Genomic DNA, 17,968 nt, shown 5'->3' with positions numbered 1-17,968 from the left:
TTGGGTACAGTTTCTTTGATTGGGAAAATCTTGAATTTGATGCTCCATGTCTTCAAACAAAATGGCGCTTCTCGGCTTTAGAGGCTTCCAATGTAGGAGCTATCGTTAAATACAGAGCAGCTAATCAGAAGGGATTTGGATGCAACTAAAGCAGGAAGAAATGCTTTATCACTTTATAATCCGTAACTTCCCTAAGGCGTATATGAGACATTAGTCAGAATATTGGTCTTTTAATTGAAAAATGGTATAAAACTATGGTGGATTGGAAGTATTTTAAACCAGCCACTTATTTTGAGAAAATTACTCAATCAGCAAAACTCTGAAGTTTATTTAGACTGCATCAAGTCCAGCTAAAATTGAACTGTTGAAAACTGTTGAAATTTAGGCATAACTTAACATGCCTTTAATTTTGGAAAGCGCAACAAGCAGTGTTTGCGGAAAACATGCAAGCTTTGCACCCATTCTCCGTATTTAAGGTGATTTTGTTCCAAAAGATCTTTTCAGAAGGCCAAGTGGAAGGTTTTTCCAGCCATTTTTAACTCAACTTCTACCAACACATTGTACTCAAATTGTTAATGTCTGCAATCCCATCCCGTCTTTCTGTCATTATACCCTGTAGTAATCTTGATCCCTGATCTGGCTCCACATTACGTAAAGACGAGGTGATTCTGAGCCAGGATGAACCCAGGACCTTGTAATTACTGAGCACCTATAGAGATTATGTCATGGATTGAGAGGCTTTAGCTATCTGACTGCTGGGAAGTATGGCTGGATGAGTTTGTGGGCACTTTTAATATGTTGTTATAAAGCTGGTCCAATAAAATACATTATCTTAAAATGAATAAACAGTGGCACTATTTTATTTTCCATTTTTAAAACATTTCTATCAACTTTATACCACTAGGTTGTCGTTAACGGGGCTCAAAAAACCTAACCGCAATTTATCCTGACTGACATCACAGCAATGACTGAATGTTTGTAAAAATTAGATTTTTGAGAAACAATAAGAAGTGTTCAACTCTAAAAGAAAATGTTTGTTATTGGAGAAAAAAGCATATTCTTTGCATTATTTGCATTTGATATCATGCATTCAAATAAACAGCCCGATTGAACCCACTTTGTCCCCGTAGATAAGGACAGAGGTAGACATAAGCTTGTCTCCTTTTCTCCTTGTACACACTGACCGATACAGCTGCCTGGTCAATGGTCAACTTAGGGATTGTAGGAGTGCATGATTGCAGCATCATTGTTGAAGGATTATGGCGAGAATGCGATGAGGTTTTAGTGAGGGAGCGTTTAGCCCAGGGTAAGAAGTCAAATGAAATTTGACAAAGAGGCAGACACAAACTGATTTTATTCAAATCTTCGCCCTCTGCTGCTCCTGGTTTTTCCAGCTAGGGATATTCTATATATTTAGACGGTTTACTCAGCAGCTGCAGATACAGTAGATTCAAGTGAATCAGCTTCTCTTCCTGATTCATCATAGATGGCATGTGACAAGTCTCTAGCCATCTTCAAAGTATTAGAAGAGACGGGTAATGTTTTTAATTCTGGAAAGCGCTTTGTACTACATTATTTGTATGAAAACTGCTTTATCAATAAAGTTTGATTTGATTTTGATATGCAAAGGAATCTTAAGCACTGGACCTAAACATAGTAAAGAAGAATTTAAAGAACGGGGGATGGGGGATGATGGATGGATGCATGCATGCATGGATGGATGGATGCATGGATAGATGAATGCATGGATAGATGAATGCATGGATGCATGGATAGATGAATGCATGGATGGATGCATGGATGTTGCATGTACTCCACACCTTCTTTAAACACCGTGGGTAATTTTTCTGTTCTGCATTTCGAATCTCATTCAATGTATATTACACTGTCATCACATTCTGAGGTAGTTTTCATCTGGGGGAGAGGAAAAAAAACAATGTTTTTTTTTTTGTATTTAAATCCAGTTATTCTCTTGTCGAATATAGTTTTGTAAAGTCTGGTGAGGCCGAGACAGCAGGATTTTTAGTCCTTTACATCCTCCTCCGCCTCTGTTCCAACTGAAGCACAGGATGTTTCCTCTCTGATTGGTTAGTTCAGGCAGGACGAGTCTGGAGGCCAAGCGGGTCACACGCAGATTAGTGTCCTGGCAGGTCTTCAGTCTGTAGTTGTACTCCTTTTCCTTCCGGTCACATGTAAATTCATGTAAATTCCTCTGAATCATTGAGAGGAAAAAAATTATTCGGAGATTAAGAAATGATTTACCCTGCAGAACTACAAGGATGTTAGTTGTTGTTCTTCGTCAACATGATAATTTCCTCCTCTATTTCTTAGCCTTCCGATGCATTATGTGGCTCATTGTGTTGATTTCATGCGAGGGAAACACCTAATAAAGGGGCTGGAATTGTTTTTGTTTGCTTACTCATGATTGGACCTGGAGGCCAGTTTATAAACCAAAAGAATTGAAAATTAGTGGTGTGAATCTATCATCCATTGACTAAACCGATAATTAGATGTGCAAATGTGCATCTCTATAATCCATTAATTGCTTAATATGGATATGGCAATGACCAGACTGCTTAAGCGGCATTTACATGTAATGAGTTTATGACATGATGGCTGCCTCTCCATGTTTACGCTTGTATGTTTTTGTGACATTTGAAACCCAAAAGCCATTTACTTACAGCCTGGGTGTAGCAGATGTTTCATCAGTCGTACCAGTACTGTCAGGAAAAATGAGCCATAATCCCAGTAAGCTATTGAGGAGAGCTTTTAAAAGAACACCCAAACCCTTTGAGCCAAAACAAAGTAAAGCAAATGCTGCCAAATGTTTGGAAAAATTATATATTGGTCTGAAGTCTTACAAAAAGAAAATCTGTCAAAGTTATTTTTATTGCTACACTAAGCAACTAAACACATTATTAGCAATCCTAAGGTAATTTAAACAACACAAGGTTACGTCAAATTTAATGTCAGTCAGGCATGAAGGGTTGTATTTGTTTTGATACATCCATCCATCTTCTTCTGCTTATTCGGGGTCGGGTGGTGGGGGTAGCCCAGACATCCCTCTCCCCAGCCACTTGGGCCAGCTCCTCCGGGGGAATCACAAGGTGTTCCCAGGCCAGTCGAGAAGCATAGTCACTCCAACGTGGGACTTGCACGGAACACCTCATCAGGGAGGCATCCAGGAGGCATCCTAACCAGATGCCCGAGCCACCTCAACTGGCTCGTCTCGACCTGGAGGATCACCGACTCTGCTCCGAGTCCTCCCTGGATGAATGAGCTCCTCACCCTATCTCTAAGGGTAAGCTCAGACACACTACGGAGAAAACTCATTTCGGCCGCTTGTATCAGGGATCTCGTTCTTTCGGTCATGACCCAAAGCTCATGACCATAGATGAGGGTAGGAACGTAGATCGACCGGTAAATCGAGAGCTTTGCCTTTTGGCTCAGCTCTCTCTTCATAACAACGGATCAGTTTCACAGTAGATGCTGCACCAATCCGCCTGTCGATTTCCTGCTCCATCTTCCCCTCATTCGTGAACAAGATCCCAATATACTTAAGGTTATAGTTAGAGGATGTTCTTTTTCCAGGTGGATCATCAATATAAGCTGTCCTCCTAATTGTCAGTTATTCTGGTGATATGTTTACGTAGGACCATCCTACGTGCTCGTCCCCATTTTTACTTACCGTTCTGAATCTGACATAGCGGGAAAATTGCAAATCTTCTTTTGGAAAGAAAGCTTGTATGAGTGATGCAAACAGCAACTTTTAAACATGAGGATAAACTGGCTGGTGCACGCTCTCGTATGCATTTAATAGGCGTTCCCTCTTGGGAGCGGGTACAGGATTATGCATGTGAATTTTTATTTTTTTAAGTGGAGAGGATGGCTCTTTTCAAAAAATCTCGAAAGTCCTTCGCTATACCTTTAAACTCTACTAGGGGCAGTACATCTTTCCCAACCCGTGCTTTGATACAGCTTATTTAAATGGTGTTATGATTTTTTTCCCCCATTAATCCTATAAGATTAAAAAAATAAATAAAAACACACACCCACACATCAGTTTCTCATGTGATGAATATGTAAAAAAAAATTTACATCAATGTATGGGGGTATTAATTTTAAAAGGGATACAAAAAAAATCCAGTTTACTACCAATTACTCCAAATGTTCTCAATGTTTCAATCTGTTACCCAAAAATAACACTAAAAACAGAACTCACTGCATTTTCTCTGTCACTGTTATATGACAGGAGAGGAAGTGAAACACACACATAAAAACACTTGACCGCGGTCCCTCCGTGTGTATACCGCGATGGTCTGTTATTTATAACATCACCTCCTGCTCAGAACACTTCCACCATCACTCCTACGTTTCCCTCTCATCTCTGGGACCACTGCCCAGTCATGTGCAGCAAGCTTAGGATTGTTGCCCAGGCAGAAACCCCTCAGGCCTCCTTTACCTTGTAAGCTCTCTGTATACTAGATATTTACCAAATGCCCTAGTAAAACAAATATTTATACTGTAAAGTGGAATTATTTCATGCATATTGGGAGTAACCATATATCTTCACATATTATATTGCATTTCTATCCAAGCTGTGGTCAGAAATTCAGCTTTGTGAGTGTGTGTAATTAAATGTCACGCTAGCCCTGAAGAATAACTAATAGCATTTAATCAATTTGTCTCCCCTCGTTGTGTGAGTATTCATCTCTGCATTTTGATGCATGCTCAGGTCTTGTACAGCAGAGATATGTGCACTGAATCCCTAATCCTGAATGTGCATTTACAGCGCTCCTTTTTTATTTTTTTTATTTGAAAGATGCATGCCCTTTGTGAAGTCTGGTTTGCTTCGAGTTGAAAAACGGCTCCTTCCGTTGCCATTTTTTTAACCTTATCTCTTAAATGTCTGCGACAAGCTGTTGTTGCACAAGGAAGTTTAGCGAGCTGATGGCCGTATGCTCGGGGATAGAGGACAGAACAGGGAGACCGTAGAGACGAGCCAAACCTTTTGTTTGTTTAAGCTCAGATGGAGCAGTGTATTGCTTTGATGCATCAGAAAGCGTTTGAATGCTTCCAGGTAGATAACATATGCCAAGCAAATTAAAAACTTAGATGCTCCGGAAAAAAAAGAACATATTTGTATGCACCAGAAGGTCTGTCATGGTAATAAAAGTTTCACAACAACACAACAATCTTTACTTCTGTTTCTGATTGTTTTAGAGGATATAAACTTTAAAGATCTAGTGGCTCTCAAAAAGGCACATATCTTTTTGTCATGCAAAAAAATGCACACATATATATCCCTTTAAAGACTTATCTAATACAATTAACATCAACAAAGAACATAAAAATTATTAAAAGAAATAACCTTAAAGTATTACTTTATTTGAACACTGCTTTATTTCTTTTGGCATTTAGTCACATTAGGTAGGATTCTCTCAATTTCCTGTATTTTTGTTTTTATTTATTTTTTTATTATCTCTTTTCTCCAAGTCCATTGCAAAATTTACTACTTATTTTCCTCATAAATGAGTCCTTATGTGTTTTTGGGTCAAATCTGAACAACCTGTGTACAGGTATATAATTAAATCAACCTTCACCCCTGTTCCATCTGATGAAAAAGGTACCTAAGTACATGCTACCACCGCCATGTTTTATTGGTTAGTTTAGGGTATTTTATTTTGAAAAACTGAGTTTTGTTTGATCACATCTTGCAGAAGATTTTAAAGGATTTTTTTCTTTAATTTTGTATTTTAAACAGTGTCTAGATTCTTTAAATGTGTATATAATGATTATTTTAATTTGGATTAGTTAAAGTGTAAGAAGACTTGGCTATTAAATGTTAAGCATCATGTCACTCAAGAATAAAATTCTTTATTTCAACCCATTTTGACATATTTCTTTCCCCCCCTAATCTCTTATTGTTAGTCTTATCTTCCGTTCGTCATCAACTGCGTCATGTTTTAGCCTTCCAACCACATATTTTTGTAACCGTTATCAATATGATGTCTCTTTATATGCCCCCTGCTCTTACTTATATTGGTCTAGTTTATTTTTCCCTATCCTGCCCCTCCCATGCTACGGTTGTCCACCCTATCAGATTAGGGCTGCGTCATAAGAAAAAGAAAGACCCAGCGAGATTGCTTGTTGGATTAAAACAGGACGAGGGAATGAAATTCTATGATCTCATTGTTTAGACAAGTCATATAAAGTTTGTGCATGTGTCCATGCGTGCATCGGCTTTATGCCCTGTAATAAAACGGAGCAGGCCAAGAAAGACTGACCTTGCACTACTGCATTCTGGGAAAAATAATACATGCATCTTTATCTTGGCTCCAGAAATACAGTTTCAGTTTTTTATTAAATTCAATTTGTCAAGATTTATGCTTTTTGAACAGCCTGCTGATATACTGTTAATCTTTGGAATTAAAAAAACTAAATGTGCATAGATTCTCGCCTCTCTTTGTGCTAATCATATTAACTATTTACAATAAATAAGTTTGTTGAATGCACATTTAAGGCCTTAAAAACTGACATTTTCAAGACTTCAAATTTAGTTTATTCTCCCCATGTCAATACATGGCCTTTTATTTTAATAGTGCAAGTGTTAAAATAACTTCTAAGAAAATTATTAATTCATTCCACATTTTATGAGAGCAATAAAAGAAATTTTGAGACCCAGTTAAGTATAGAGTTAAAATCCCACTTTCCTGTTTGTTTTTTAACTGGCTTCTGCATATAGGGTTGGATAATTGTAGGGTTGAAGGTGATTAGGTTATTCATTAAAACCATTTTATTATTTAGTGAAATACCATGTGAACAAGTAGATGGATACTTAAACATTTATGACTAGATTATAAGGACTTAAGGAAAATTACATCAAGTTTAATACAATAGTGCTACTTGTGCCCAAAATATTTGATGAATTAAAGGCGGCATGCAAGGTAGACAGTGTCTTATTTTAGCATACTGTGACAGAGAAAGTTTTGCAAATGATAAAAATAAATCTTTTTCCTGCTCTATATAAAACCATGTCATCAGCATATATCTAAACATCGGTACAGGAAAATAATACAAATCGATCTCAAAGAAAGTAAAAAGAAGTGTCCCAAATACTGTGCCCTGATCTACACCTTTTTACACCATTTACTTCTGATCTAAGGACCCGAAACTCTGTTTACATTCAATAAACATGGCACAGCTCTGGTAAGAGGGATTCAGACAGATAAAAGAGCAAAGTGATAAAGAATACTGACTACTCCTTAGCTCCCTTCCATGTTGCTCTCAATTATTTACTTCCCTTATTTCCATCCCGCTGTCGACATCATCAACGCTTAACCAGTGTGATGCAGTCATCTGACACACAGTGGTGGGGGACAGTGGCCACGTACAGTAGCTAGTCAGCAGGAGGTCAGACTCGGCTTTTCGGTCACATGGGAAAAGAGCCAAAAGCCGATTGTGAGCGGTTCAACCCAGTTTTGAAAAACCTGGGTTTTCATTGAGAAAGTGGCTTTAGTTTTGAGCAGGGTTCCTGCGGATCCTTAAAAAGTCTTAAAACACATAAAATTCTTCAGTATAAAACTAAGGCCTTAATCGGTATTAAAATGTCTTCAATCAGTCTTTCATAGGTCTTAAAATTGTTGCCATTCCATCAATAGGATTTTTTTTTTTGTAATCCATATCAAACATTAAAAATAATTGACAATATATTTTTTACATACTTATATTACATTAAACTGCATTTACAATATTCACCAATGTTTGGCGTCATTTACCTTTTTACGCCAAGCACTGAGCAGCCACCTCGCAATGAATCATGGGATACCCAAATGTACGTAGCATACACCGGACCCATCCTTCAAAAGGGGCAAAAAGAAGACTACATTTGTCGGCTACATAATGAGGAGTCTTCCAATCCAAACAGGCCTCGGCGCCGGGCTATGACATAATCGGTCGATGTATCTGGCCTTCGGAGGAAACGGTCCCTGAATTCGAGCTTAACAATTGTGTTGCTTTCGAGGAACTTGTTCTTAGGTTGAAATGTCAGCTAGGAATGGCAGTGTTCCTCCCAGCCATGTTTACGCATAAAATAAGAACATCCAGGAAGTTGTGAGAGCAGAAATAGCTAATCAGTCTCGTGAGTTAAAAGTTTTAGCAAGAGCCAAAAACCACCTCACAGGAGAATAAATTTAAACAAATTTAAGGGAGATAAAATTTTGCCCTTTCATCAAGCTTTTCTGATGTGATACATGAAAATGCACACAGTGAGAAATCAAACATTTCTCACATCACCAACTGTGAGTTACTGCAGATGTTCTTCAGGGTTTTCGCTATATACTATACACACACACTAAAATACATCTTAATGATTAACTCAACTGTCTCTAAAACACAACGAGAAGGACTGCTGAATGCCAATGTAGTGTTCAATAATCCCAGTCATTCCTCTTCTCTCTCAGTTTTCATTCTTACAACGTTGCTCCCTCTCCAGTGGTGACCTTGGGCTATATTGTTATTCATTAGTGGACAAAGGCACGCCGACTGCTTTTCTCCTGCTATCTCTGTGGGACACAAAGCAGAAGTGAGATGCCACAGGCGTTCCTATCTGTCCTCTGCGTAATAAGCACTGCTGTTTTAAATCAGCCTAGCGGAAAGATCAGACAGCAGCCGTGAAATGAAGGAAAAGGTGTTAACAAGTTCATGGACTTCAATAAAAAGATGTGATTAATTTTCATCAGACATAACTTCTTTTGATTCTGGGATAAAGCCAGAGAAATCCAAGCATCAGCGTCTGCAAAGTTTTGTGCTGATCATTTGTGGGGTCCATTAGTTTGAAGCTGTTGGGAAGCTTCAAACCAGACACCGACTTCAGTGCTGTTAGCCAGGAGCAACATTTGTGCTTATAAAACACTGTCTACTGCTGCCTGCATTTTGCTTGGCAGTCTACCAATGTCTCTTTTGTTTTCTCTCCCAGGTACCCAAAATACAACATCACAAACAATATTTAAATAGTGAAGACCTTTTTGTGTTGGAATGTGTGATCTTGCCAAAATAGTATACAGTCGCTTATTTTGTCATTGCATTAAATCTGTAAATTTCTACATTTAGAATAAGTGTTAAAATGGATAGAAACCATTAGCTGATAACACTCATTTAAATAACTTTGGCTACAAATGCACATCCTACCTTACCTATTAAAGGCTGGGTAAATGATTAAGGAAATTATACTAGATACCCTTCATCCCAACGATATTGTCCAGCTCTTTCAAAGGGGGTTTGACCTGTAAGTTGTAACCTAAATATTTCTCGATGATTACTGTCTGATGATGGCAGTTTGGAGCAAAAGATAACTCAGAGCATGAATAGCATCACTTTTCTGTTTAGCTCTTCTCTTACCTCAACTGAGAAAGCAGCTGATCTAATGCTACTAATCTATTAATGTCCTACTCTGTCCCCCTATCATGTTTGACTTATGGCAAGCATGCACTGTAAAAGTTTTTTGCCTTTTTGGGCCGATTCTTCAGTCAGGCGAATTTTACGTTTCAGCACCATTGTGTTTCCTTTGTAGTTTCTATGGAATAAAAATCCTGATTTTTAATTGTAAAGTTGGTTGGAAATCAAATATGTCTGACATGATTGTGAGCATATCCTGCTGTTGAAGCAGAGTACAGAGAGTCTTTGAGCTGATTTACCTCAACCTCACGTATTGCACATTCTTCTCTGACTTTACTTCGGTATAAACGAGTTCGACCAGCGCCGTCTCTCTACTGGGCTGAGTTCAACATATGGTTTTTGATCGTACAGCATGACCAATTAGAGCACATTCAGGCATCTTTCCTTACAGTGTAAAAAAACAGGAAACTAGGAATGCTCTACCAGAGAGACTGACTCCCAATCAGCAGGAAGAAATCCACCTTTCACCAGTTGAATAGATTGATCATATGGCTCATATTATTTACATATATTTATTACACCTCAGTTGCATGCTGATTACCACTGGCTATGGATCGCCCTTTGAAGACAGATTTGACTTTAGAAGTTAAGGTCCTCATATTTAATAGTTTCAGATTTAGATCCTTCTTTATTTCCACGGGTAAATTAGCAGCCAAGTTTTTGAAAACTCAGGTAACAACTTGTACACTTTCCAAACTGAAAGAACTAAATAACCATGAGAGTACAGTTGAGATAGGAGATGTGGCAAACATCACCTATCATATCCGCTACTGTCTTTTAATCTGTCTGGCTTTTCATAAAGTCTAAGTGGACATTTAGCAAAATTGTATTATAAATTTTATTTTATTTTAAAACGTTTATTTACATTTATACTATTTTATCTCCATTCAATGTTTCTTTTTGCACTGTGTTTACGTATTGTAGCTTTTAGTTTTTATCTTTTATATTCTGTACAGCACTTTGGTCAACCCCGGTTGTTTTAAATGTGCTTTATAAATAAAGGTTGAGTTGAGTTGAGTTGAGTTGAGCTACAAGGATTAAAGTACCTGCAAACTTTAGGAAGTTAACCATTTACATCTTTATTTAGATGCTGACAATATCTTTTGTAATGACCTGGATCTATCACTGCCAGTTAATAATAAACAAAGCAAAGCTATTGGGATGCATGTTCTCTGTGTTTTTTTTCTTTTCTTTTTGCCATTACAACTAACATCAGTAAAATTTAAATAAGTCCTCAATAAACTGAAATTACCTGTGTATTGTTTTGCTGATTGGAAATACTAATAATAGAGGACATTTTTGGTACCTCAGCTTTACCCGTTTATATAAAGTGGCTCCAAATCCATGAAGACTTTGTTTGGTTTATATAGTACTCTATTGGATTTGGGTTACAGCAGTGTTAGTTTTTTTACCTGAACATCCAAATTTAATACCTGCCAAAGCTAGAATATAACATAAAAATTGAACTCTGTGTTTAACTACGTTCAATGAAGCTTAAATATATATATATATGTATATAATGATGAACTTTTTTTTTTCAGCTTCCAATGTAAATCCAAAGAACTCTGTTATGACCTTATTTCCAGATACAAGCTTTAATTTTCAAAACTTATTGAACACATTATTTTGCATTACAGCATCATCTCCCTCGGTGGGAAGTGTAGTTGTCATGCAAGATAAAAGTCAAACTGCCAGTGTTTAGATTGGTTAATAAAATCACTGACTCCCCCTTCCACGGTTCTCTGGGAAAATAAATAACGTTGCTTTTTCTAGTTTCTTCTTACAAATGATTAAGTATTTTAGCTGAAATAATCATTTGAAGAAAACATCTTTATGATTTTACTTTAATTGCTTTATACCATGGTAATTATTTGCTCTGAAGGACCCGTTTAGAAGGGAGAGTTTTAAATATTGGAGTGATAGTGAAATTCATAAGCAAATGGCTTTCATGATTAAGATTTTACACGTCCCTCCAGTTCTCCATTTTGTTAGAGTAAAATTTGAGCCTGTTTAATAAACCATTTTTTCCCCCCATCATTTGCATTATGCATTTCTCCCTCAGCGTCTGACTTTTGGTGGACTGAATTGCCTTTTCCCCCAATTTTTCAATAAGAATGATAACATGAAACAGATATTATGAATCAGTTTGAAGATTAAATCTAGAGAATCAAATTAAAATTGCCTCCAGTTTCTCTCTTAATTTTTAATTACAGTGATTACAACAATAGCACCCTGCAAAAAGTTCAGAGATTGTTGGAAGAGATGATAGGCAATCAATACCTAGTTTTTACTCCTTTTCTCCTTATGACAGACTTTATATCATTATAATGAATAAAATGTCTACATAGGCAAAAGTTCTTTCAATTCCCTTAATGAGTTTCATTTTAACTTCTTAACTTTCTTTATGAAATTCAAAATATGCAAATACTGTTAACAACTCCAGTTATATTTCCATTCTCTAAGATCTAAAAGCCACCTCTAAGCTTAGATGTCTTCACTGCTTTCTGCTCTTGATAAAGAGTTGTATTCTAATCTAGAAACATTCTGGAAGCCAACAACTTTCTTTTTATGGAAACATATTCTGGTTTTTCAAGCAACACATGATAGCATTTCTTCTAACTAGGTTTTGAGGGTTATTTAAAAGGGCAAGTTGTCCCATAGTATCACAGATCCTCTGCCATGCTTAACATTGGGCAACTGTGTACCTTACATACACTGATCATGTTTCATGCCAGATCTAGCTTCTTTTTTTTGTCGGAAACCTTAATGTTTAGCAACCCCACTTTTTTATTTGTTTGTGATGGAAGAAAAAAAACTGTTGCTTGTTGTTTAATCATTGTTATAAAAGTCCTGTAATTTAAAGCTACTGTTCTTTGCTTCAGATCTCACATGATCGACCTTTGATATTTTCATAACCTACTGTCACACCTTAATTTTACCAATTACCGGTATGCAGATTGGTAAAATGACCTTTGTTACTCTCCCAGTGGTTTTGAATCCTTTAAAATGTCTTTCTTACTCACATATTATCTTTCCACATATTTATATTTTAACAAGGTAAAAAAAGGCCTTTATGCCACATCAAATGTGTGCTTCCACAAAATGGGAAATCCCGGATTATCAATTAACATTTCTTCAGTACAGCATAAAAAAGTCTTTGTTCCATTTATTTTAAAAAGACTACAGCAAATAAGTGCTGCAAAATGGATTTGCTACAATAAGAAGGGTTTACCAAGCCAGTGAGTTCCATTTAAGTGTCAAATCAAAGCTTCACAAGAAGGACATTATCCAAATTGAGTTAAAATTATCAGTATTATGCCATTTCACATCATAGGTCCCTACAGACAAATATTTATTCCAATAATTCAACGGTGCAGACAAATTCAGTTTATCATACAAATTAGTTAAAAAAATAAAGTTTAAGGAAAGCACAGCTGCTCACTACATTTGCAGCAATTGAATTTCCAGAGAATGCACACAGAAATACATTGTTAACTTTGCTGAATTTCCTTATGCATGCATGTGGAGACAATGGATATAAAAACATGATTTTAAGAGCTTGACATGCAGTAGGGGACTTCACTCGCTCTCAATCCATTTCCTGTTCAATGAAGTGACAATCGCTTGCACTCTTCCAGCCAAGCAACCAGCAAAAATCTGACTCGTGGACATACACATATGGCCTTGTCAGTGTAAAACAACTGTTTAACCTTTGTTGCTTTCACATGTTATTTACAGACATAAATGATTGTTTATTTTAATGATCATAAATTAGTATTTGCTCCACACTGCAGTCTGCAAACACTTTCAACTTGGAAAAAAATCTTCTAACGCTTCATCATTGTTGCCTTGTCTGTCACAGACTGCTTTGAAATGGTCAAAATCATTCCAACTTCTTAAGTAATCACATGTCTTAGCAAAAAGCAGCCTGAGAGCATGATTTGCATCTGCTGCAGTTGCTATCACATCCTTTGTGTTGGGATTCAGGGTGGTGATGATGACGGCCATCTGTCGCTGTCGTTTGTCGCTCCCCTTGTGTGTCAAGACTGTAACAGGTAGAAACCCCCTGAAAAGTATGTCTCAGTGTGATTTGTTTGCTGACAGGGAAATTTGAGAAAACAGCAGAAACACAGCAGCTCTTGTCAATAAATGCTTTCAAGTGGCTTAAACTAGCAAAGAACACAGTGACACATAGAGCCTCTGGGCCAGTCGTAAAATCTTTGAAATAAAAAACAAAGCAAACAGTATATTTGCAGTTGTAGCAATGGCTCCTTCAACTGGTTTGTCATGCAGAGAAACAACCATTGAATGTGTAACCCAATGAGGATATTTCACAATCCACTAAGCTACTCTAACTATAAAGGGCTGGTTATACTCCTGCAGCACTGTGTCTCAGTGAGCTTGTCGCAGGTATGATGCAGATATTTTAGATTTTTATCCAATATCGAAGCATGGTCTGTGCTATGATTTTCCACACCACAATGCAAGAGGGACAATCACGAACTAGCTGTGGGTCTAGATACGGCCGAGGCGGTGAGGAAGTGTGGGCAAGTTTGTACGACAACAGAGGAACTTGATGGCGAAAAAGAGCGGGTATCCAGGTGGAATAAAGTGTCCCAGCATTCTCGCGCACCTCACTCTTCTAGCTGGTCCAACTTCATGAGTCGTTTTCCACAATAGCAGTTATACAAAGAAACAAGCCGGTAAGGTACCAAACAGGAAATACGGATAGTATAGAGTGGATGTAGATTTGACCAATCACAAGCCTCCTGTCACCTACAATTTTTGAGATGTGCTCCAGAATGTCTGCAGAAGGGGGGGGGGCATATCTGCGTTAACTGCGACACACATGCAGACGACCTGGTTTGTGAGCACAAACAACCCTTAAGTCTTACTAAAAAAACATCTGCAATTTTGTATTTCAAGTGCATATTATCTAACAATCGTATTTTTCAAATAAAGGGTAAATATCCTTATTTTTACTCATGTTTCAATTGTTTTTGCAGTGTGGATGCAAAAAAAACATGTGTTGACATGTCAGACATGTTTACGATTATCATCTAGAGAGCATCACATAAGAGGCTGATATATGCATATGCTTTTTTCATGTACTGTTCTGTTATTCAGCTCGCTGCCTTTCGTGCCCTGACTTGCAGTACTGATGATGTCTACCCAGTTTGGACATCAACACTCTGACAGGAAATATATTGGATTTATTCGTCTTGCAAATACCCATAATTTAGAGAACAATATCAGGATGAATTCTTGACAACTGCCACCAGAGAGCTGCCAGATGCATAATGTCCCATAATGTGTTTTATCTGTGATCAAGTACAGACAGGAAATTGAGCTTACTGACCGATAAGGAAAAGTACATTCATTTGTCTCCGTCAAATTCAGAGAGCGCTTTGGGTTTTAACAAGTTTGAGATTATTTGAGGGCACCAAGAATTCTTGTCTTGTAACCCGCTAAGAAGTGGGGAATGTGTTTTCATAAATTGGGATGCTTTTGAAGTGTGTGCCTCAGGACGATGAGGCGTCCATAAACCCGCTTTAATTCAGTGTTGCTTCATAAACTCAAAATAAAATGTGACCTATTTGTCCTATCATTTTCTTTTTGTTAAGACCTCTAACATTGTTTTATTTGTAAAGCCTTATGTCTTCAGCTCATCGCCTGTTGGTTTCCACTGTCCATCAGAATCACTTAAAAATCTTGTGCTGCTCTAATCTGCTATGCCAATCATGATTTCTCCATGGTTATTTAAAATATTGTTCTGTCCAGAACTTGCAGAATCAATCATCTGAATCTGGTCAGTATCTATGACTCAGCTCAACTACAGTATGTAGAAAGGATTTGGATTGCAGTAGTTAAATGGCTCTATATTTTATGTCGTATCACATTTTTTTAAGCCACTTTCCTCTGTCTCTCCATCAGTCCATCTATCCTTCCACCTATCTGTCCATCGGTCACCTATCCATGTGTTTATCTCACTATCCAACCATCCATATATCAATCTATCCTCCCTTGTCTTTGTAAGACTACTGCACTGGAAGTCAATCAGGAGTCTTAAAAAGTAGGTAATAAATGATAGAAGTGATAAAAGTTGAGATGCACTAATCTGTTTTTTTGTTCCGATCCAATACCAATACCTGGGCTCAACGTATGAGCCAACAATACCGAACCAATTCAACTATTGAATGAATAAACTATATATCGTTCCATGTGAGTGAAGGCATTAGCAGTGGCATAGACATTGGCCGTTTCTCCATATGTGTTCTTGTGCGTTCTCATGTGCTCTTGAAACGTCATGAGCCTCAGCCCTACTGTTCCAGTTCACAAAAACACGAGCACGAGAACGAACAAAGTCCCCGGATGTTGTTCTCACCCCTCCCTCTTTACCGCATCAAAGCAGAATTGTGCGTTTTCCAGACTGACACCTGTCCCAGCATTCATCGTGGCAGCAGGACCTTCCAGTTGCTGGTTGTTCTACAAAAGTGTGTTTTAAGATCATTTGAGGCGAGAACATTATACTTTTAAGCTTCACTATATGACCCATTTACTGATTTAGTGCATAATTTAAAAAAAGTTCTAATGTCTAGAGGACCATGGCAACCAGCGGACCTCCAAGGCTATCCGCAACCAGGGCTGATTTTAGCCCATCTGCATTAGCCCGCTCTCTGCATAATCATATGTGAAGTACCGCTGGCTTTGATCGCGATTTCTTAGGTTTTATTTGGCAAAACGTTCATTTGATTTGTATTTATCTGACTATGTTAATTATTATTCCCCCAATAAATGTAAAAGATCCAGAATAGTTTTTAATAAGGTGATGTCACAAGTACATTTCTGTTCCATTGACCTAGATTTGTTCTGTGTGCTCCTGTTCTCCCCAAGTCCATACTTTCGTGTTTTCTTGTCAAGAACGTACTTGGAGAGAACACAAGTCCATCTTCGCATTCTTGTGAATTGAGAAACGGCCACTGTTAACAAATATACTTTATATTATTTATCAGCAAATAAGCAGGAAATAAGAAAGTTTCGTTGAATTGGATCTGCTATGTCCGATCTAGGTACCGTATTGGTGCATTTCTAGTTAAAAGGAAAATAATTTTCCTCTGTTTTTTTATTGCATACTTTGACAAACGGATGTTTTATGGAATTTTTTATTCTGTTTTACCATTTCTATGATAAATGATTTGGTTATATAATAAAAACGGTTAACAAAATGATTGGCGACAGCCTGTTGAGACAGACGATATCAGACAATAGCCAACAGGCTTTCAGATGTCCCGTCTCCTCCAAAACATTGTTCTAATCATCATCAGTTACTACTTTTCTCTTGCTGATGTGTGAATGTGATTGGGGTTCTCTCATTATGTCCATACTAAACTAAACTGGGAAAAATGTCCTCCCCTCTAACTCATTTGCATTCACAGGAAGTCTGTCAGCACCACTGAGGTTTGTTTGGTATATGGGTATTTAGCCACTTGTGGCATCACGCCAACAAAAACAGCATTTTGTCAAAGCTGAACCATCTGTGCACTGAAGCGCACACACAAATACACATTTTGTTGATAATGAAGAGTGAAACAAGAGGGAGTCCTTGAATAATAATGTCAAAGACAATAGGCCGATAAAATAATATTAAATAAATTGGAACTAAAGGGGTGTTTTTGAAAATTTATTTTTTAAACCTGTTATAGTGTGTTGCACCTATATGTGTCTCATTCTGCAGAGTCAGCTTTCTTTAACCCAACATCAATCTATCCTTAATCGTCGGTTCCTATCAGTTGCTTCTCTTCCCAACCAAGACATTTCTGTTCTTGTCTTTCCTCCATCATCTTCTTGTTATAAACCATCAGTAACCCCCTTCCTCTCCTTCATCCGTATCCTTGCAGCCAAATGAAGGGTGGACAGAGCCGTAGCCAGAGCGCATCCGTCATCCATCCGCTCTTATCCTCCCTCCCATTCCTACTTCCCCCCCCTCCGTCCCTGCCGCAGCTACGATTGCTACACTTCCCCGTGCTCTGGGATGTGGAGCACATGCAGAGCTCTCTCTGCAGCCTCAGTCGTCCAGGTGTAGATCAGCAGGAAGGACTGCCTTTTCCTTGAGCTGAAGATAACTCCTGCTTGTCTCTGTCATCACTCTTCCAAAGTGATGACAGGGAGACAGGACTGTATTTCTGCTGGACTGAGCTGCTTCTTCCTTCCAGTTGAGTTCCTTTTCCTAAACCCAAAGCGATTCTGTATTCAGCAGACTTCTGGACCTGAGCTGACACTGGATTGTTTCGGCTGTAAACGCAAAGGGAATCAGATGTGGATTAGAATGCTGATGAGGAGCACCTAAGCATTGGGACACAGAACTCCTTAAGAGGAGCATGTGGAAATGTTTGGCTTCTCCAAGAAGCCAAAGCTGTCTGGGTGAGTGAATGCTTGGATTGTTTTTTTTTGTTGTTGTTGTTTTTTTAACATTCGAATAAGTTTTCAGAGCTTTTTATATTTTTATGACCAT

General features: G+C 37.9%; 1 protein-coding gene across 3 annotated transcripts in view; it reads left to right on the top strand.

The window, feature by feature from the left end:
- The window catches only part of LOC119784033 (FERM and PDZ domain-containing protein 4-like), a 92,431-nt gene that overhangs the window by 7,383 nt on the left and 67,080 nt on the right, over positions 1-17,968 (top strand). Inside the window, exon 1 of one of the 3 annotated variants that reach the window (XM_038286159.1) lies at positions 17,573-17,877. The exons of the other annotated variants lie outside the window; for them this stretch is intronic. Coding sequence (XP_038142087.1) covers positions 17,843-17,877 — 35 coding nt within the window. The 5' untranslated portion in view covers positions 17,573-17,842. Of the gene's footprint in view, positions 1-17,572; positions 17,878-17,968 lie in introns of those variants that run through there. 3 annotated transcript variants of the gene reach the window in all.

The sequence above is a fragment of the Cyprinodon tularosa genome, unplaced genomic scaffold (genome assembly GCF_016077235.1).
Source record: "Cyprinodon tularosa strain WSP-4 unplaced genomic scaffold, ASM1607723v1 ctg1, whole genome shotgun sequence".
Taxonomy (NCBI): Eukaryota; Metazoa; Chordata; class Actinopteri; order Cyprinodontiformes; family Cyprinodontidae; genus Cyprinodon; species Cyprinodon tularosa.
The sequence above is the reverse complement of the archived record's forward strand: the minus strand, read 5'-3'. Positions and strand labels throughout refer to the sequence as shown.